Source organism: Pelophylax lessonae (assembly GCF_965119305.1).
Source record: "Pelophylax lessonae genome assembly, chromosome: 6".
NCBI classification, from domain to species: domain Eukaryota; kingdom Metazoa; phylum Chordata; class Amphibia; order Anura; family Ranidae; genus Pelophylax; species Pelophylax lessonae.
Genome location: NC_138773.1, coordinates 82,443,470 through 82,466,412, shown reverse-complemented (window position 1 = coordinate 82,466,412; position 22,943 = coordinate 82,443,470). Strand labels below are relative to the sequence as shown.

General features: G+C 38.9%; 1 protein-coding gene and 1 pseudogene across 2 annotated transcripts; both read right to left on the bottom strand.

Moving 5' to 3' along the window:
- Nucleotides 1–7,327: 7,327 nt before the first annotated feature.
- Nucleotides 7,328–8,822, bottom strand: LOC309558624 (chemerin-like receptor 2; annotated as a pseudogene). The gene is made up of 2 exons: nucleotides 8,534–8,822; nucleotides 7,328–8,146 (listed from the first exon to the last, which is right to left on the bottom strand). The product of its transcript is annotated as a chemerin-like receptor 2 (transcript).
- Nucleotides 8,823–21,052: 12,230 nt separating this feature from the next.
- On the bottom strand, nucleotides 21,053–22,159 carry LOC309558623 (chemerin-like receptor 2; the record flags this gene model as incomplete). The annotated part of the gene is made up of 1 exon (XM_082261690.1): nucleotides 21,053–22,159. The coding sequence occupies one exon, from the start codon at nucleotides 22,157–22,159 to the stop codon at nucleotides 21,053–21,055; it is 1,107 nt and encodes a 368-aa protein (XP_082117816.1).
- Nucleotides 22,160–22,943: the final 784 nt, after the last annotated feature.

Sequence of the window (22,943 nt, the reverse complement as noted above, 5' to 3'; positions counted from 1 at the left end):
TGATCTGGCAAGCACGAGCGGCCTAGTACACCCTAGACCTAGTACAACCAGCACTGCAGTAAGACTTGGTGACGTGGCGAGTCCCATAAGTGCAGTTGAAGCTGGTGGGGTGGCTAGCACGAGTAGTGGACCCGCAGCCACCGTGTATTTGAAGACAGGCCCGTAGAGCCCATAGTATCCTCCCTGAAGCACTGGCATATCCTAATTGGCAGCCCACAGTCAGATTCTATAAAGCTAGTACTTCCCCCATTCACTGCCCAACCCGGAATTCGAGTGGAAACAGCTGGTTTTAATCCCCTTCATTTTTTTGAGCTGTTTTTCACAGAATATCTTTACAGATCCATTGTGGATCAATCAAATTTATATGCACGTCAATTCATCGCCACCAACCCAAATTCACCCCTTGCCAGACAATTCGCCTGGAATCCTATAACAATTTCCGATTTTAAGACCTTTCTGGGCATATCCTTCAATATGGGCATTACAAAAAAGAATGAATTGCGGTTATAGTGGTCCACTGACCCAATTCATCAAATGCACGTGTTCTCTGCTGCTATGTCCAGGGCTCGATACGAACAAACATTTTGGTTCATGCATTTCAACTACAATGAACTCTGTCGTCCTCGGGGAGACCCTGAATATGATCGGCTCCACAAAATTCGGCCCCTCGTAGACCACTTCATTCAGCGGTTTGCAGCCTTGTTTACCCCCGAACAAGATGTCTGCGTTGACCAGTCCCTGATTAAGTTTACTGGCCGCCTTGCTATGAAACAGTATCTCCCCAGCAAGCGTGCCAGATATGGGGTCAAATTGTACAAGCTGTGTGACAGGGCCACAGGCTATAACGTTAGTTTCCGTTTCTACGAGGGAAAAGATAGCACTGTGGAGCCCCCCGACTGCCCAGTCTATATAGGGAGCAGCGGTAAGGTAGTTTGGGACTTGGTGTCACCCTTATTCGGAAAGGGGTATCACTTGTACGTGGACAATTTTTATTCAAGCGTGACACTTTTTAGACACTTTCAATTACAATTTTCAATTACAAATTGGCACTTGTGGCACCGTGCGATCTAATCGCCGGGGCTTCCTCCAACGGCTAGTAAATGCCCCACTGAGTCCGGGGGAGAGAGCCTGCTTGAGGTGCGATGAATTTCTTGCAGTGAAGTGAAGGGACAAACGGAATGTCTCCATTCACCCAGACACGGCAGTCTAAATTACCACGGTCACCGGAGTTGTTGTTGAGAAGCCCCTCTGTGTCCACGACTATAACCGTAGAATGGGAGGGGTGGACTTCAACGACCAGATGATGGGACCGTACTTAATTGCCTGTAAGGCCAGATGCTGGTACAAAAAAGTGTCTGCATACCTATTTCATTTGGCTATTTACAACGCTTTTGTCTTATACAAAGCGTCTGTCAGAAAACATTATCCTTCTTTCACTACCAGGAAGAGATAATCAGAGCCCTTCTGTATCCAGCTGGTGCTACTGCCCAACTTCCCCAACTCAATGCAGTGAGCCGGCTGCAAGAGAGGCATTTTCCGGAATTCCTCCCGAGTACCCGTAACCAAAGATACCCCCAAAAAAGATGCCGTGTCTGCAGCAAGCGCGGATTTAGGTGTGACACCCGTAATTATTATCCCCACTGTCCTGACCGACCTGGTCTTTGTCACGGTCACTGTTTCCGTAGCTACCACATACTAGTGGAATATTAGCCTAGGGTACAGCACGGCACAGTTTAGGGCACATTTACACAGGGTCTCAAAAGATGTTTGATGGCTATCGTCATTTTGAGAGACCCTAAACTGGAACCTGGAACTTTAACGTTGAAGAAAAAAAAAATACATAAAAACATAAAATAAAAATTACAAAAAAAAACCTAAAATAAAAAAGCCAAAAATAGTTGTCGTCTAAGTTATTTTATGTTCTTCTACTCTTCCTACTGTACTTTTACTGTACTTTGTTTGTTTTTCATTCTTTTGTTAACCTGTTTCTCTTGCAGGTACCCATCGGCTGCCACACTGATTTTATATATGCTGACACAAACAGCATTTGCGCTCAGCATACAGTATATGGATACCTCTGATGGCAGCAGTTGTGGTAGGTTGATTTCACCACTGCAGTTAAAATACCTTTAGGTATACATGGAATATTGTCATGTATGCCCACCATTAAATAAGTGGGTTTGGTTGTTTGGGCGGTTAATGGTGTGTATAATACACAATATTGTTCAGCCCACAGGCTGCATGAAAAAGAAAAAAAAAAACATACACTATATGCCAAACAAGGACCAGCAATGTACTGGTACGTTGCTGGACTTTAAGTGGTTATACCAGGATGATGCCTGCAGATTTAGGCATCATCTTGGTATCATTTTTTACAGCCAACGGTCGGCTTACATGTAAAAGCAAACCTAGCGGATAATTGGCCACTAGACTGCTTTTACATACAGTGGGAGGGGACTCCCCTTCTCCCGCCGCCTTCCGCCGCCTTCTGAGGTTTTTCTCGGGCTCTCCTGTCCCACCGGTTAACCCGAGAGTGCAGTCGGTGGTTCAGTTATCTAACCATAGAGCTGATAGGAGATGAGAATGGCTCCAATCATCTCTATGGCCTAAGATACCAGAAGCTACGAGCATTTCCTGACTTCTGTTTCGCCAGAAATAAACAGCGCCATTGGGAAATTGGGAAAGCATGTTATCACACCAATTTTGGTGTGGTCAGATGCGTTAAGGTCAGAGGAGAGATCTAGAGTCTAAAAGACCCAAATTTTTTTTAAAAAGAGTACCTGTCACTACAGATTGCTATCATAGGGGATATTTAAATTCACTGTGATAACAATAAAGATGATTAAAAAAAAAAAAAATTAAAGGAAAGGTGTCAAAATAACATAAAAAAGCAAAAAAAACAAAAAACAAATCAAGCCCTCCTGTCCCCCCCCCGTGCTTGCGCGCAAATGCCCACGCAAGCGTTGGTCTAGTGGCATATGTAAACCGCAATTGCACCATGCATGTGAGGTATTGCCACGAATGCCAGGTCGAGAGCAGTAATTTTTGCAGTAGACCTCCTCTGTAAGTCCAAAGTGGTAACCTGTAAAGACTTTTAAAGGCTTTTTCATGTAAACAAAAAGTCACAGAAAAGGCTTGGTCTTCAAGTGGTTAGAAGAGTAGAAGAGTGGGTGATGTGTGGCTAAGATTGAGAATAAAATGCCAGGACAGTTCAAACACCCCCCCAAATTACCCCTTTTTGGAAAGTAGACACTCTAAGCTATCTGCTGAGAGGCATGGTGAGTCCATGGAATATTTTATATTTTGCCACAAGTTTCGGGAAAACTATTATTTCTTTTTTTTTTTTGTTTTTTTTACACAAAGTTGTCAGTAAATGATATATTGCTCACACATGCCATGGGTATATGTGAAATGACACCCCAAAATAAATTCTGCTGCTTCTCTTGAGTACAGGGATTCCCCATGTGTGAGACTTTTTGGCAGTCTAGCCGCGTACAGGCCGCCGAAAACCAATCGCCACCTTCAGGCTTTCTAAGGGCGTAAATTGTTGATTTCACTCCTGACTACCTATCACAGTTTTGAAGGCCATGAAAAGCCAAGATAGCACAAAACCCCCCCAAATGAAACCATTTTGTAAAGTAGACACTCCAAGCTATTTGCTGAGAGGCATGGCGAGTATTTTGCAGCTCTCATTTATTCTGGAAAATGAAGAAAAAAAAAAAGGAAAATGCATTTTTTTTCCTCTTTTTTTCAATTTCCAAAACTTTGTGACAAAAAGTGAGATCTGCAAAACACTCAACATGCCTCTCAGCAAATAGCTTGGAGTGTCTACTTTGCAATATGGGGTAATTTGGGGGGGGGGGGGGGGGTTGTGCTATCTTGGCATTTCATGGCCTTCAAAACTGTGATAGGCAGTAAGGAGTGAAATCAACAATTTACGCAACAATTTACGCACTGAAGGTGGGGATTGGTTTTCGGGGTCCTGTGCGCGGCTAGACTGCAAAAAAGTCTCACACATGGGGTATCCCCATACTCAGGAGAAGCAGCAGAATGTATTTTGGGGTGTCATTTCACATATACACATGGCATGTGTGAGCAATATATCATTTAGTGACAACTGAAACCCGTACACAGCTAGGCTCCCAAAAAGCCTCACGCATGTGGTATCCCTGTACTCAGGAGAAGCAGCAGAATGTATTTTGGGGTGTCATTCCACATATACCCATGTCATGTGTGAGCTATTTAGGTTTTAGTGACAACTTTGTGTTAAAACAACTTTGTGTTGCATTTTTTTAAAAAAATTTAATTTTCCTAAAACTTGTGGCAAAATATAAAATATTCCATGGACTCACCATGCCTCTCAGCAAATAGCTTGGGGTGTCTACTTTCCAAAATGGGGTCATTTGGGGGGGGGGGGGTTGTGCTATCTTGACATTTCAGGGCCTCCAAAACCGTGATAGGCAGTGAGAAAGTGCAATGAGAAATTTACGCCCTTTGAAATTCTGATGGTGGTGATTGGTTTTCGGGGTCCCGCACACAGCCAGGCTCCCAAAAAGTCTCACACATGTGGTATCCCTGTATGCAGGAGAAGCAGCAGAATATATTTTGGGGTGTAATTACACATATGCCCATGGCATACGTGAGCAATATATAATTTCAAAGACAACTTTTGTTAAAAAAAAAAATAAAATATTTTTTTTAGTCATTTTTCAAACACCTGTGCACAAAAAAATGAAATATTAAATGAGCTCAACATGCCTCTCAGGACATTCCCTAGGATGTCTACTTTACAAAAAGTGGTAATTTGGGGGGGGGGGGTTGTACTGCCCTGCCATTTTAGCACTTCATGAAATGAGATAGGCAGTCAGAAAGTAAAAGTTGCATAAATTCCAGTATTTACACCATAGCTTTTAGACGCTATAACTTTTGCGCAAACCAATAAAAATATGCTCATTGAGATTTTTTGTATCAAAGACATGAAGCTAAATACAGTTTGACCAAAATATATGACATAAATTGAGTATATTGGATATTTTTTAAAAGACAAATTTGAAAATGTCATTTTTTCTCCAAATTTTTGCTCTTTTCTTATTAATATCGCAAAAAATAAAAAGCGCAGAGGTGATGAAATACCACCAAAATAAAGCTCTGTTTGTGGGAAAAAAAGGACGTACATTTTGTTTGGGTACAGCATTGAATGACCGCGCAGTTGTCAGTTAAAATCACGCAGTGCCGAGTTTAAAAAAGTGGTCTGGTCATTAAGCAGGAAAATCCTGCTTTAAAAAAAAAAGTGGTTAAAGCTGCAATCCCGTCTAATGGTGTCCTTTGTATATTTTTTCCATTATCGAGCATAGGGTTTGTAGTTGTACAATAGATTTTTTTTTTTTTTTTTTACATTTTTGAATAGGAGGTCCACTTTAAAAGAATTCTGTACAGAAAACGAAATGGAGGCTGTCATTGCTGACCTTACATTCCCACTTGCAGTGTTTTTCTTTTCCAAAAATTATTTTTTTAACTGCTTCTCACCCCGGAATTTTCCCATTCTGGGTGGATGTCATATGACATCCTCCCAGGATCGGCCGCGCTTTGTATTCTTTGTATTTTATGCATAGGTTGTTTACCTACATGTGGTGAAAAATTCATGTCGATAACACTTTTATGAATATATTTACCTAGCAAAATGGTGACCTGTTCAATACTTATTTTACCCGCTGTATATACTATAGATTGTGGACTCTATAACTGTTCCACAGACTAAATAATATACACTGATTTGAGTTATTTTCACCAAAGAAATGTAGCAAAATACATTTTGGCTTATATGTATGAAGAAAGATTATTTATTTTCAAAATGTTATAACAGAAACAAAAGAAAAACCTGCTTTTTTCCAAAATGTTTAGGCTTTTTTTCTTTATTTAGCAAAAAAATAAAACACAGTGGTGATTAAATACCACCAAATGAAAGCTCTATTTGTGTGAAAAAAATGATAAAAATTGAGTTTGGGTACAGTGTTACATGACCGCGCAATTGTCATTCAAAATGTGACAGCGCTGAAAGCTGAAAAATTGCCTGGGCAGGAAGGGGGTGAAAGTGTCTGGTATTGAAGTGGTTAATCACTAGCAATGTGCTTTGGAACATGCTATAACGTATGACTACTCCTGGAAGAGTAAATTGCCTGGCACAGCCCATTCCGTTCTTGCACAGCATAGCCAACTTCTCTTTGGAAGTGCCTACTTACTGTCTGTGGTGGCCCAGCTCCTCAACCCCTGCCCTCACCTCCCTACATAACCTTTTTTAAAGCTGCTAGGGGAGGCGCAAACAGAAATATTATAGAATATAACATTTTTTTTTTTTTTTTACTACAATGAGAATGATACTTATAACGAGCTGAAAAGCTGAAGGATATACTTTAGTGTGTCATCTGAGTGGCAGCTCTGAGTCTGCAGGGACAGACATCACATCCAAGATGGCGGCACTCCCAGATGTTTTGGATGTCTACACAAAGGATGCTTTTACATTTCAAAATATGTTAAATGCATATACACTGTAATCTTATGGGAAGATTTTTGTTGAAATTAATAATCTCGCGAATGAGATTCTTTAACATTGATAATCAGTAATTGAGATAACAATATAATATATCAGCAGGACTCAAGACAGTGAAGAAAACAGTTTTATTTAGATAATTTTCATACTCAGTTAAACTAAAGAAGGTTTAATCTAAAACATATCTTCCTTCTTTTATAGCACAAGGTGATATTTAATTTGTAAAATGTAATCAAGGTTAATGGAGTCCTTTGTTTTTATTTTTTCCATTATCGAGCATGAAACAACTCCTGCAAGTTTCCTCTGGGATTTTCCTGTAATAAGGATTGGCCACTTGTGCTCTCTCTCTCCTCGTGCAGGGTGGTCCTCTTGTATCTTGACTTGGCTTGACTTGTGTATGCCGCATGCAGTTTTCTGCAGGCAGCCCCTACTGGGGGGACCTGCTAGATCTCACCAAAAGCTCTGCTCTCTGAAACGAATATGTACAGCACAGTGAAGATATCACTGCTACTATTAAAAGGTAATATCCAGGCTCGTAAGGGCATTTGGTACACACAAAGTAGATTTACATCTCATATGGATATTGTGCTTGGAATTCAGCATTAAGCAAATGTAAATTGTTTGAACCAACAAAAAAGTTCTTATATCTCTCACAGTCTCTTGCAATGAGATCTGTTCATACACCTGCTGTTCAGTTTACAAGGGGTCTTGTTCAAACAATGGATGATTCTTCCACCTAGAATTATATGTTAATTTTAGACTTGCCCTTTAAAAGTACATTTAGTTGCTTTTAATGCTTATACTACTTAAGAAATCTGCAAGGCCGGCCCTTGCCTGACGGCCAACCAGCACATACATTATGGGGTTCAAGGAGCAGCTGGTATAGGCAATGGTAATCAGGAATGGCAAAAAGGTCATGACTTTAAACATGACTATGAAATTCATATTTCTAACAGCAGTTAAAAAAATGATTTCACCTAGAATGAGCGGCGTCCAACTGACAAAGTACACTATAATGATGGCGATGACTATTTGATAGAGCCAATGGGTGTTCACAGTCTGAGACTTTCGGGCCTGTAAAGCTATGGTTATATTGGAAAATATTATAACACAGAATGGAAAGAAATAGCCAACCACCAAGAAAGGAATACTAAAACATTGTGTTGAAAATATTATGTCATTCCAAGTAGCTAGTGTGTTCTCATCCCCGCAACATTCTTCAAGTGTACATTCCTTGAAAAAATTGTGGAACTTTTTGTGCACTTCTAGGGAAACTGTTTTTTCTAAGCTTATTGGTTCAGTTAAATTATATGTAGGAATAAATGTCCGATTGTCATCATCTTTAGCAAAATTAAAACTGCAATAACTATTGTCTCCGATTTTAAACTCACCACTAAAAAAGAAAACTGGAAGACTGATCAATATAGTTATTATCCATATCAATATGCAAATCCATCGCAAAACACGTTGCGAGATAAACTTCCGATAATACATTGGCTTTGCCACAGACAGAACCCGACTGAGATTTAAGGCCATGAGAATGAAGATGCTAGCATACATATTAACACAAATAACGAAGAGAAACATCTTACAGATGTGCTTTCCATAGGGCCCAGGGGCGTAACTACAGGGGTTGCAGGGGTTGCAATCGCTACCGGGCCCCATGCTCCAGGAGGCCCGGTAGCAAACCAGTGGGTGAACTTCCAGGATCGCAAAGGTCACACTTGCGACCGGACCCTGGCATTGCACCACTGTGGGGAGGCCCCAAGATTGCAGGAAGTGGGCCCACAAGATTGCAGGAAGGGGGCCCACTGCAGAACTTGTGAAAGAATCCTGCTGCGGGACTGTAATAAAAGGCCATGCAACGAGTGTAAAGAGCCCCAGGATTAGTGGGAAGAGCCCTGAGCTTGAAGGTAAGGGCCCCGGCCAGGGGTCTGGGGGGCCCTTCATGGTTTCTTGCATCAGGGCCCTGAAGGTTCTAGTTACGCCTCTGATAGGGCCAGTGGCCCTGTAACATAGTGAAGATGTGCTGAGGCAATAAGAGAAGAGAGGCAAAATCAGTGATGGCCAGGTTCAAGGACCAGATTTTAGATTTATGTTTCTTCATTACAAATATGTTGAAAAAGATGACGATGGCATTGCCAATCAGTCCTATGACGCAGGTCACCAGGGCTAGCACAAAGTTTACATAACTAAGACGAGCAGAATATTTTTCTTGATATGCCATAAGTTCCATCATTTCTCCAGTGGAATAACAGAGGCTGTACAAAAACATTTTCCCTCCCGAAAGATTGAAGCTGAAAATTAATAAAATGGAAAAGGGCGTCAACACATTTTATACAAAATCTCATAATTATTTCTAACAGAACTGAAGTTATTCAATGTATTTCTGAAAACATTTGGTAAGGATCTGAATCTGGCTTAATATCACCCTCGTAATCACAATAATGTACAATGTACAATATTCTGGGAGCAAGGGGCAGCATTAGGAGTCAATTAGTATCTCCATACATGCCTGATCTTTCTCTTCTACCTTCCCAAACTCCCTTGAACTCTCCTAGGTCTTCCTACTTAGCTTGTCAGAACTTAACATATTTCTGTTACACTGTTGGAACATAAGTAAAGGACTAGGATGTTGACACATTGATTACTCATTCTAATACCTTATCTAGGATTTGTTGTCTATTTCCTGTTAAATACATTGACCCAAATTAGGTTCACTAATGTATTGATGTTTTCTGGAAGTTTCAACCCTTATCCTCACCTCTGTAATATATATTGTGAGCAAAAGATGTTTAATGACATGTTATGACCATATCTATGTTCTTGTTAAAAAAATGTAAATAAAGAATAAAAAATAAAAAAAAAGAAAGTTCACACTAAATTCACAACTAAATGATATCAATGAATTGTACTTCCAAAGTGAGCATCATAAGCAGTTTCCAGTGCAAACCCAAATCCCAAACAAACCAACCCACATTGTTTGTTGTTGACATCCAGGAATGTGGTGGCGATGGCACCACCTTTCCTGTTATTGTACCGCATTGCAATTTTTATACAGTGATGATAAGTGAAACATTCCTACATAAAAATAAACATGAGGCATCCAGAAAACTGACATGTGCCAAAGGATGTGTGCTGATAAACATCAACAGGGTTAATACTGTAATTGAAGTCAAAGAAAGTTAATTAACCACTAGACCTCAGAAAGGTTTTGCCACCCTTTATTTTTTATTCTGGGAATAAACACTTCAAGTTCATTCATCTTTGAGTGCAGTCACTTTTTCTCTTTGGAAGTTTGATCACTGGACGGCGGATCCGACCAGCACCTGGATATCTGTGCCTCACCTGAGCGGCTTTGCCTGTGTTGCTTGAATTTACCCCCCTTTATGACCAGTGCATTTTTTGCTATTTAGCACTGTGCTATTTAACTGGCAATTGTGCGGTCATGCAACACTGTATGCAATTGAAATTTATATTATTTTTTGCACACAAATATAGCTTTCTTTTGGTGGCATTTGATCACCACTGGGTTTTTTATTTTTTGCTATATAAATTAGAAAAACAAACATTTTTGGAAAAAAAACAATTTTCTAATTTCTGTTATAAAATATATCCAATGAAATCAAATTTCTTCATAAATTTAGGCCAAAATGTATTCTGGTTATAAAATATATCCAATGAAATCAAATTTCTTCATAAATTTAGGACAAAATTTATTCTGGTACATGTCTTTGGCAATAACAAAAATCCCAATATTTATATATTAATTGGATTATGTGAAAAATATAGCATCTGCAAACTATGTTATACAGTATATATTTTTGAAAATTGATCAATCCTGATGTACTGACGGTCTATCTCATTTCTTGAGGCCCTTAAAACACAGTGAAAGTACAAATACCCACTAAATGACCCCTTTTTGGAAAGTAGACAGTCTGAGGCATTAAGTTGTAATTTTTGTTACAATTTTATGGAAAACAAAGGAAATAAACAAAATGTGTTTACATACTGTCACCAGTGCAGTACAGTGTCATTATAGAACTGGTGTAGCGGTGTATGGGAGAAATAACCAGGGGTTAATGGACTATCTCGGTACCCAATTTTTTAGGCTGATGGTACCTCTATAACCTTCTAAATACACTGCTCAAAAAAATTAAGGAAACACTTTTTGTTCAGAGTATAGCATCAAGTCAATTAAACTCCTGGGATATTGATCTGTTAAGTAGCAGAGGGAGTTGTTAATCAGTTTCAGGTGCTTTGGTGTTAATGAAATAAACAGCAGGTGCACTAGATGGGCAACAATGAGACAACCTCCATAACAGGCATGGTTTTACAGGTTGAGACCACTAATATTTTTTCCCTACTTGTCTTTTCTGACTGTTTTTCGCTAGTTTTGCATTTGGCTAGGGTCAGTGTCACTACTGGTAGCATGAGGCGATACTTGGACCCTATAGAGGTTGCACAGGCAGTCCAACTCCTGCAGGATGGTACATCAATACGTGCCATTGCCAGAAGGTTTGCTTTGTCTCCCAGCACATTCTCAAGAGCAAGCAGGGGATTCCAGGAGACAGGCATTTACTCTAGGAGAGCTGGACAGGTCCATAGAAGGTTCTTAACCCATCAGCAGGACCGGTATCTGCTCCTTTGTGCAAGGAGGAACAGGATGAGCACTGCCAGAGCCCTATACAATGACCTCCAGCAGGCCACTGGTGTGAGTTTCTCTGACCAAACAATCAGAAACAGACTTTATGAGGATGGCCTGAGGGCCCCACATCCTCTAGTGGGCCCACTGCTCATTGCCTGGCACCGTGAAGTTTGATTGGCATTTGCCATTGAACACCAGAATTGGCAGGTCCACCACTGGCACCCTATGCTTTTCATAGATGAGAGCACATTAACCCTGAGCACATGTGACAAACGTGAAAGGTTCTGGAGAAGCTGTAGAGAATGTTTTACTGCCTGTAACATCGTTCAGAATGACCAGTTTGGTGGTGGGTTAGTGATGGTCTGGGGAGGCATATCCATGGAGGGACGCACAGACCTCTACAGGATAGACAATGGCACCCTGACTGCCATTAGGTATCAGGATGACAACTTTGAACAGCATACTTTGTATGCAGCCAGTTCCTGGAGGATGAAGGAATTGATACCATTGAATAGCCCCCACGTTCGCTTGACCTAAATCCAATAGAACACCTCTGGGACATTATGTTTTTCGGTCCATCCAACGCTGCCAGGTTGCACCTCAGTCTTTTTAGGAGTTAAGTGATGGCCTGGTCCAGATCTGGGAAGAAATACCCCAGAACACCATCCATCGTCTCATTAGGAGCATGCCCTGATGTTGTCAGGCATGCATACAAGCACGTGGGGGCCATACAAACTACTGAGTACCATTTGAGTTGCTGCAATGAAATTTCAGCAACATGGACTAGCCTGCTGCATCATTTTTTCACTTTGATTTTCGTGGTGTCTTTGAGTTTAGCCCTCTTTAATTTGTTTTAAACAATTGTATGTACATGGATAGAGGCTCACATGCTCTTTTAGTGTAGCGGGGATCTGGGATACAAACTGATGACAATAGGTTAAAAAAAGTGTATCATTTTTTAATCCATTTTTTTAAACATTTTTTTTCTTTTTTTAACATGTGTTTCTTTATTTACTATTTTTTACATACTTTCTCATTCAATACTTTTATTGAGTTTTATAAAACAGCCACAAAGCAAGTTACAAAACAAAAACAGAAGTAGAAATACTGTTATTGTTACAGAAGTATTATAAATGTTATACTGTATAGTGAAGTTTCCACAAAAGGAAGGAACAAAAGAAAAGGTAGAATTATTAATATGATATTCTGAGATATTAAGATTTTGAGAAGGTATTCCGAACATGGCTGTGGGGGAAATGAAAAAAAAAAAGGGGGGGGGAAGGAAGAAGTCAGCAGGGTGTGGGTAGGGTAAAGTGGGTAAAGGAGAGGGCATAGAGAATGGAACTTGTATCACAAAAGTTAATACAAAGTAAGTAAAATGTAAGTCTTAACTACCAAGCCTTCAGAACCTGTTCCTCAAAACCCGGTGATAGGCCATGTTTAATCCAAGGGTCCCAAATGCTTATAAAAGTGCTAAATTTATCGCAATCCATGGCTTCCATTTTTGCATGTAATAATGCATTATTCATCCTATGTTTAACTTCTACAAGATTCAAAGTGGTAGTCTTCCAAGCTTTGGCTATGGTTTGTTTAGCGGCATTAAGAAGCTGAAGGAATAATTTGAATTGTTTTCGTGTCAGGCATGCAGGTTTTAAATTTAAAATTGCAATCACCAGATCTGGAGTAATATCTATTTTAAACATTTTAGATGCTAGAGAGAATATTTCTTTCCAAAAAACTGTAGCAATTGAGCAATTCCACCATATATGAACATGTGTACCTATTTCCATACAACCTCTAAAACAAAAAGCCGGATAGTTTGGTGTGAACTTCTCGATTCTAGCTGGTACCAAGTACCATCGTGAAAGAACCTTGTATGATGATTCAATTGCGATAATATTTGAAGAAGATTTTGTTACAGACCAGATTTCAAACCATTCTGATTGGTTAAGTGTACGGCCAAAGTCTGTTTCCCATTTGCTGACATAGTTTGGTGTATCTACGTCTGGATGGTTAAGCAATTGAGAATATAGGCTAGAAATTAGACCTCTGGAGTGTGGGTTCTGTGGGTTCTTGATACAGATACGCTCATATTGAGAGAGCTCAAAAGGAAAGGAAAACTTAAGATAGAAGAGCTAGAGACCAGATTAAATAGCCTTGACAGGCCTGACCTAGACCATGCCCGAAATGAATTCGGGAATTCCCAAGCCGGATAAAAGGCTGGATTTCTCAGAAAAGATTGTAGTGGATTGTGTGTAGACTGTAAATTATAATTAGTCTTTAGTCTATCCCATAAAGAGAGAGAATGCTTGGTAATTGGATTAGTAATATGTTTTCGATCTGATGGTTGTAACCATAAGAGATTGGAAATTGAGATGGGGTCAAATTCGATAGATTCTATGGTAACCCATAAGGGAATTTCAGTAGTGGCATGATACTTAGTTAATTGTGCCAATTGCGCAGATTTGTAATATGTGGCAAAATTGGGGAGACCCAGTCCATCCCTTGTTTTGGGGAGAATCAATGTGGATTCGGGCAATCTAGGTTTGATTGAACCCCAGGTGAATTTAATTATTTTACATTGTAAGATTCAAAGAAAATGTGCAGGTATATGAATTGGCAGGACCCTAAATAAATATAAAAATTTGGGTAGAATAACCATTTTGATTGCATTTATCTTCCCAAACCACGACAATGGAAGTGATGCCCATTTCGTAAATAGTTCAGTAACTTTTTTCAATAATGGAGTAAAGTTGGCTGAATAAAGATCAGAATGGTTGGGAGTAAATTTTATACCCAAATATGGAATGTGCTTCAAAGACCATGAAAATAGTAACGCATTCTGCGCTAAATTTAACTCAGATTCACTCAATGAGATGTTAAGGGCCGTGGATTTTTGAAAATGTATATTTAGTCCTGAAATAGCAGCGAATTTATTAAGGGTAGCAATGAGATTAGGAGCTGATATATGGGGAAATGATAGAAAAAGAAGAATGTCATCTGCAAACAAACACAACTTATGATGGTGACCACCTAGTTCTATACCAGAAATTGAGGGATTACTTCTAATACTGTGTGCTAGAGGTTCTATGAGAAGGGCAAATAAGAGAGGGGAGAGAGGGCACCCCTGACGCATGCCTCTCTCTATGTTAAACAAGTCTGATTTATAGCCTGCGTATTTAATATATGTTTTAGGTTTGTTATAAAGTACAGAGATCCGTTTTAAAAAATTTGGGCCAAAACCCCATTTACTAAGAGTATATTGCATATATGGCCAGGATATGGTATCAAAGGCTTTTTTAATGTCTAGTGATAGGAAGCAAGAGGGGATGCGGCATGTTTTAGCTGTATGAGATAACAGAGTTGCACGTCTGATGTTGTCAGTAGCTTGGCGAATAGGTATGAAACCTACTTGATCCCCATGAATGAGTTGTCCTATGAAGTTATTTAGTCTGGAAGCTATAATTTTGGCTAAAATTTTAATATCTAAATTTAATAAGGAAATGGGTCGATAGTTCGACCAAATCGTGTCATCAGTTTGAGGCTTCGGGAGCAAACAGATGATTGCTGTTAAAGTTTCCAGTTTAAAGTATTGTCTATTAAGAAGTGTATTGAAAGCATTAGCTAGGATAGGCAAAAGGGAATCAGAAAAACCCGGTAGTATAATGGCGAAAAACCATCAGGGCCTGGTCTTTTATTTAATTTTAGTGATTTTATAACTTGGGACACTTCATCTGGTGTTATTGATTTTTCCATAAATTCAATCTGAGAATGAGTCGGTAGTGATAGTTGAGCAAAAATTAATTTGCCGCAGAAAAATTCAAATTGTTTTCAGATGAATATAGAGTAGCTAGGTGTGTTTTAAATTTCTTAAGAATTTTTATAGGGTGGCTGGAAAATGTATCTCTCGAGATTTTAAGACGTATGGGTTTAAATGGTTTATGGAGTGACGCGAGCATGCGGGCCATGGGTGAATCTGGTTTATTTGCTTTAATGAAAAAATTGTGACGTGATCGCTGAAGTGTCTTATCTGCAGATTCTGTAAGAAACAGATCAAATTCAAGCCTAGCTTTATCAAGATTGGTTTTATTAAAAGAAGTAGGATTATTTTGATATACTGTGTAGCATGTATTAAAGTTTGTTTCTAATTTCTGGCTAAGTGTTTTACGTTCACGTCTAAAGAGTGCAGCCCGTCTCAAACAAATACCACGAATAACTGGTTTGTGTGCCTCCCATAAAGTAAGGGGAGACACATCTGGCGTTGAATTATGTAATAGATATTCAGAGAGAGCATTTTTAATATCCAGACAATGAGATGTATTTTTTAATAAAGAGTCATTAAGGCACCACGTAGTGTCATGTGCTTTAGGAATAGTTGAAGCAATAACTGTGCATACTGCATTATGGTCAGACCATGTGATTGGTATGACCATAGATGCAATCGTTTCAGGTATGAGACCTATAGTGAGAAATATATGGTCAATGCGGGAGAAAGTTTTATGAGGGTGCGAGTAATATGTTTATCTACGCTTTTTTGGATTCACCTCTCTCTAAGAATCTACCATATTATGTTTTGCAAGCGGTTGTGAGAATGAGAGTTTATTAGGGCTTCTCGAGGAAGATATAGGGGATTTATCCAGAAATGGGAAAATAACTTGATTTGAATCACCACAAATCATAACTGCACCCATTCTATGAGAATCCACAACCTAAAAAAGATGCAAAAGAAATGGAATAGGATTTTTGTTGGGAGCATAATATGACACTATAGTGATAGCGGAGTCAATAAGGTATCCCATGAGAATCAGATACCTGCCCTCAGGGTCCTTGATTTCATGTACAAGAGTAAACGGAGTAGACCGATGAAAGGCCACTAGCACACCTCATTGTTTTGTAGAGGCAGAGGCAGTGAAAATTTGAGGATATTTAGGACTAAAATATTTGGGAGTGGATTGTAAGGTGAAGTGTGTCTCTTGAAGACACAAAATGTGTGCTTTTAATGATGCAAAGTTGCGAAAAGCTTTAGTACGTTTGTTTGGGTTATTTAGTCCCTGAACATTCAAGGACATTATATTTAGGGGGGCCATAAGATTGTATATAAACGATGTCTAGCATACCATACCATTGTGGAATTTGTCGATTGTTTCATACTCGATGTGGGAAGGGGGAGGAAATGTGTAGAGAAAAGGGAAGAACTAAACAGAAGGGACAATTGTGTGCTTAGCATAGAAGGTAATATATAAAACAAATAGTTAAGGCACAACCAATCGGAACGTATGCCGTTGATGGGAGATGGAAATCCCCCAACAAAGGCTAAATAGCAGTAGTCTCCGAAAGGGAGAGGCCACCGAGGGTAACAAAGTGAGGACGCATGGAACAACCTAGGAAGGTACAGAAAACCACAAGTTAATAATCACTAAAAAATATACAGTAGTATAAGTGACTTATGCTATAATAACGAGCAGAAATCACAGTACTCCTGCCAGTAGTAGCTGTGCAAGATACTGCGAATCTAAGAATACATTTCATAGGAATGAGTATCAACTATAAAGAACTTTATAGAGCTCTAAAGGAAGTTATCCATGTCTTCTAGCACATATTATAGATAGGAAAGGATGTAGCACAGTGAAACTGAATAATAACCATATTGAAAAAAAATAAAAAAGGGAAAGATTGATTTGAACCAAGCAACAGGGATTAATCTACAATAAGTAGAACAAAATGGAATTCTGTAGTTTGTGTAGTGTAGTGTAGTTTGCTATAACATGTATGAGCTTGAACATTTAGCTCAAAAAACAAATTAGAAGTATGTAGCAAAAAGGGATTAGATCCATGAAATATTATACTGGCAAGATAAAGAAAGACACTGAAGTCTTTTCTAGGAAAAAGAAATTGGATGACCAACATGGGACACATTGGCATAAGGCAGAGGAGATAAAAGAATTATCTGGTCCATCAGTCCATGGAATCTTCAGCAGATGGAGAAGGAGAAATGAAGCGACCATGTTTATGTGAATCACGACGATTTTGTTTCCCAGAGGATTTTGAGAAAGTGCGTGGTGAGCCAGAGGCAGATCTGCATTGAGCATTTTCTGAGCCTTGCAAGTTCTGGTGTTCAGTTGGGTGAAGGTCTTGAAGGGTGTTTTGAAAATCTTCAGATGAATGACATTTGTATTTAGTACCTTGAAAAGTAAAACGCACCGATAAAGGAAAACCCCACTGGTAGGGGATATGTTTTTGCTGCAATATTTGTAATAATGGTTTAAGAGCTCTTCTTTTATTTATGGTGATTTATGGAGACAGATCCGCGAAGATTTGGTATTTGTGACCCTGAAAATGTAAGGATCCTTTTTCTCTAGCAGTTGATAAGAGCTGTTCCTTCGTTTGGTAAAAATGGAATTTAATCATGTCTCTGGGTGGACCCTCTGATTTTTTAGGAGATAAGGCGCGATGGACTCTGTCCATTTCCAGGCGGTCGACTGGAATAGCAGGTTGTAATTCCTGAAACAAGGCTAACATTGTAGCTTGTAAGTCAGTTATGGATTCAGGAATGCCTCTTATGCGCAAATTGGAGCGTCTTGCAACGTTTTCAAAATCTTCTAGACGAGACTTAAGTACTAAGTTTTCCTCTTTAAGATTCTCAATTTCTGTATTTTGGTCCTGTGTAAAATTCTCAATATCCTCTATCCTTGTTTCAAGATTAGCTATGCGTGTGCCCAGCTCCCTTATCTCTTTAGTCAGGCTATTAGTAATATGGTCAGAAGTCTGTTTAATGCCTTTTGAAACATACGTTCAATATGTGATAATATATTGGGAGAGACTGACTCAATGTCCTTTTCATCCTGTGAAACTGAGGTACTGCGGACTGTTTCAGTTTGATATGTGAGGAGAGGAGGGAATAGTTTTACTGCTGTGTCAGCGCTGTGAGGTGATTCTGAGGCAACTGAGGGAGACGGAGCCGACGCCATTTTAATTGAGGCTCTGGACAGCACTTCCTTGCCACTTTTGGACTTAAATTTAGTCCAAGACCCGCTGAAAACCATACCTTTATGTACAGCACAGTTTCCTGTACTAATGCTGTAAAAACTGAGCGAATATTTGGCAGGCAGCCGCTGCTGTATGTGGTTTTCTGTCCCTAGGAGTGGGGCATCAGCCAGGCATGTCTGCGCTTGAGGACTCTGCCTACTTCCTCCCATCACTATTTTTTACATACTTTCATCAGAGTAATACAGTGTTACCATGGTGATTTTTTTTACACTTTGTTTGCTGTTACAGTGATGATCAATGTAACAGCAATGTTTTGAACTGTCATGAATGGGTTACATTCATTTTAGTTGTCAATTACTGTTGTGTGCTGTGATTGGCCCACAGCTATCACATTATGACATTATACACTATGGTGTACCTATAGATTGTGAAAGAACTGATTTAGCACTGTTTATCAACCTATCTACTGAACACTATAGAGTGCCCCTTGAGGGACAGCTCTGACTCTGCTGGAAGTGTCAGGCATTTTGGATGTCTACATACACACATATCTACAGGAAATCTTTTACAGGTAAACAATTTGCATAAACATGTTAAATGCACATATAATCTTATGGGAATAATTTTGTTAAATAATCTGACGACTGGGACTTTTTAAAAGTTGATAATCAGTAACTGAGACAACAATGAGATATAACAGCAGGACTAAAGACAGAAAAGAAGAGCGGTTTTATTTAGATCACTTTTACATTCAGTTAAGCAAAAGAAAGTCTAAACCAAAACATTTTTCCACCCAAGTAATATTGTAATATTAATTACAATAATAACATCAAAGTAATATGTCTCTTTAAAGCTGTAATTCCGTCTAATGGTGTCTTTTGTATATTTTTTCCATTATCGGGCATAGGGTTTGTAGTTGTACAATAGATTTTTTTTTTACATTTTTGAATAAGAGGTCCACTTTGAAAGAATTCTGTACAGAGAACGAAATGGAGGCTGCCGTTGCTGACCTTACATTCCTACCAAAAATGATTTTTTGAACTGCTTCCCACCCGGGAATTTTCCCATTCTGGGTGGGTGTCGTATGAGATCCTCCTAGGATCGGCCGCGCTTTGTATTCTTTGTATTTTATGGATTGCATAGGTTGTTTACCTACATGAGGTGAAAATTTCATGTCAATAGCACCTTTATAAATATATTTACCTAGAAAAATGGTGACCTGTTCAATACTTATTTTACCCGCTGTATATACCATAGATTGTGGACTCTATAACTTTTCCACAGACTAAATAATGTACACTGATTTGGGTTATTTTCACCAAAGAAATGTAGCAAAATACATTTTGGCTTATATGTATGAAGAAAGATTATTTATTTGCAAAATGTTATAACAGAAACAAAAGAAAAACCTGCTTTTTTCCCAAATTTTTAGGCTTTTTTTTTTTATTTAGAGAAAAAATAAAACACAGTGGTGATAAAATACCACCAAAAGAAAGCTCCATTTGTGTGAAAAAAGATGATAAAAATTGAGTTTGGGTACAGTGTTACATGACTGCGCAATTGTCATTCAAAGTGTGACAGTGCTGAAAGCTGAAAAATGGCCTGGGCAGGAAGGGGGTGAAAGTGTCTGGCATTAAAGTGGTTAATCACTAGCAATGTGCCTTGGAACATGCTATAACGTATGACTACTCCTGGAAGAGTAAATTGCCTGGCACAGCCCATTCCGTTCTTGCACAGCATAGCCAACTTCTCTTCTGGAAGTGCCTAATTACTGTCTATGGTGGCCCAGCTGCTCAACCCCAGCCCTCACCTCCCTACATAACCTTTTTTAAAGCTGCCAGGGGAGGGGCAAACAGAACTACTATAGAGTATAACATTTTTTTTTTTACTACAATTAGAATGATACTTATAACGAGATGAAAAGCTGAAGGATATACTTTAGTGTGTCATCTGAGTGGCAGCTCTGAGTCTGCAGGGACAGACATCACATCCAAGATGGCGGCACCCAGCGGCACTCCCAGATGTTTTGGATGTCTACACAAAGGAGGCTTCTACATTTCAAAATATGTTAAATGCATATACACTGTGATCTTATGGGAAGATTTTTGTTGAAATGAATAATCTGGCGAATGAGATTCTTTAACATTAAAACTCAGTAATTGAGATAACAATATAATATATCAGCAGGACTCAAGACAGTGAAGAAAAACAGTTTTATTTAGACAATTTTCATACTCGGTTAAACTAAAGAAGGTTTAATCTAAAACATCTCTTCCTTCTTTTATAGCACAAGGTAATATTTAATTTGTAAAATGTAATCCAGGTTAATGGAGTCCTTTGTGTATTTTTTCCATTATCGAGCATGAAACAACTCCTGCAAGTTTCCTCCGGGATTTTCCTGTAATAAGGATTGGCCACTTGTGCTCTCTCTCTCTCTCTCCTTGTGCAGGGTGGTCCTCTTGTATCTTGACTTGGCTTGACTTGTGTATGCCGCATGCAGTTTTCTGCAGGCAGCCCCTACTGGGGGGACCTGCTAGATCTCACCAAAAGCTCCGCTCTCTGAAAAGAATATGTACAGCACAATGAAGATATCACTGCTACTTTTAAAAGGTAATATCCGGGCTCGTAAGGGCATTTGGTACACACAAAGTGGATTTACATTTCATATGGATATTGTGCATGGAATTCAGCATTAAGCAAATGTAAATTGGTTGAACCAACAAAAAAGTTCTTATATCTCTCACAGTCTCTTGCAATGAGATCTATCCATCCACCTGCTGTTCAGTTTACAAGGGGTCTTGCTCAAACATTGGATGATTCTTCCATCTAGAATTATATGTTAATTTTAGACTTGCCCTTTAAAAGTGCATTTAGTTGTTTTTAATGCTTATGCTACTTAAGAAATCTGCAAGGCTGGCCCTTGCCTGTCGGCCAACCAGAAAATACATTATGGGGTTCAAGGAGCAGCTGGTATAGGCAATGGTAATCAGGAGTGGCAAAAAGGTCATGAGTTTAAACATGACTATGAAATTCATATTTCTAACAGCAGTCAAAAAAATGATTTCACTTAGAATGAGCGGTGTCCAACTGACAAAGTACACTATAATGATGGTGATGACTATTTGATAGAGCCGATGGGTGTTCACAGTCTGAGACTTTCGGGCCTGTATAGCTATGGTTATATTGGAAAATATTATAACACAGAACGGAAAGAAATAGCCAATCACCAAGAACGGAATACTAAAACATTGTGTTGAAAATATTATGTCATTCCAAGTAGCTAGTGTGCTCTCATCCCCACAACATTCTTCAGGTGTACATTCCTTGAAAAAATTGTGGAACTTTTTTTGCACTTCTAGGGAAATCGTTTTTTCTAAGCTTATAGGTTCAGTTAAATTATATATAGGAATAAAGGTTCCATTGTCATCATCTTTAACAGAATTAAAACTGCAATAGCTATTGTCTCCTATTTTAAACTCACCACTAAAAAAGAAAACTGGAAGACTGATCAATATAGTTATTATCCATATCAATATGCAAATCCATCGCAAAACACTTTGAGAGATAAACTTCCGATAATACATTGGCTTCGCCACAGACAGAACCCGACTGACATTTAAGGCTATGAGTATGAAGATGCTAGCATACATATTAACACAAATAACAAAGAGAAACATCTGACAGATGTGCTTTCCATAGGGCCAGTGGCCCTGTAACATAGTGAAGATGTGCAGAGGCAATAAGAGAAGAGAGGCAAAATCAGTGATGGCCAGGTTCAAGAACCAGATTTTAGATTTATGTTTCTTCATTACAAATATGTTGAAAAAGATGACGATGGCATTGCCAATCAGTCCTATGACGCAGGTCACCAGGGCTAGCACAAAGTTTACATAACTAAGACGAGCAGAATATTTTTCTTGATATGCCACAAGTTCCATCATTTCTCCAGTGGAATAACAGAGGCTGTACAAAGACATTTTCCCTCCCGAAAGGTTGAAGCTGAAAATTAATAAAATGGAAAAGGACGTCAACACATTTTATACAAAATCTCATAATTATTTCTAACAGAACTGAAGTTATTCAATGTATTTCTGAAAACATTTGGTAAGGATATGAATCTGGCTTATATTACCGTCGTTATCACTTGTACAATACTCTGGGAGAAAGGGGCAGCACTAGGAGTCAATCAGTATCTCCCTACATGCCTAATCTTTCTCTTCTACCTTCCCAACCTCCCTTGAACTCTCCTAGGTCTTCCTACTTAGCTTGTCAGAACTTAACATATTTCTGTTACACTGTTGGAACATAAGTAAAGGACTTGGATGTTGACACATTGATTACTCATTCTAATACCTTATCTAGGATTTGTTGTCTATTTCCTGTCAAATACATTGACCCAAATTAGGGTCACTAATGTATTCATGTTTTCTGGAAGTTTCAATCCTTATCCTCACCTCTGTAATGTATACTGTGAGGGAGAGATGTTTAACCACTTAAGCCCCGGAAGATTTTACCCCCTTCCTGACCAGACCCCTTTTTTCAACTTGGCACTTCGTGACTTTAACTGACAATTGTGCGGTCATGCAATGTGGTACCCAAACGAAATTTACGTCCTTTTTTTCCTACAAACAGATATTTCTTTTTATGGTATTTGATCACCTCTGTGCTTTTTATTTTTTGCGATATTAATAAAAAAAGAGTGAAAATTTTGCAAAAAAATGACATTTTCAACTTTGTCTTTTAAAAAATATCCAATATACT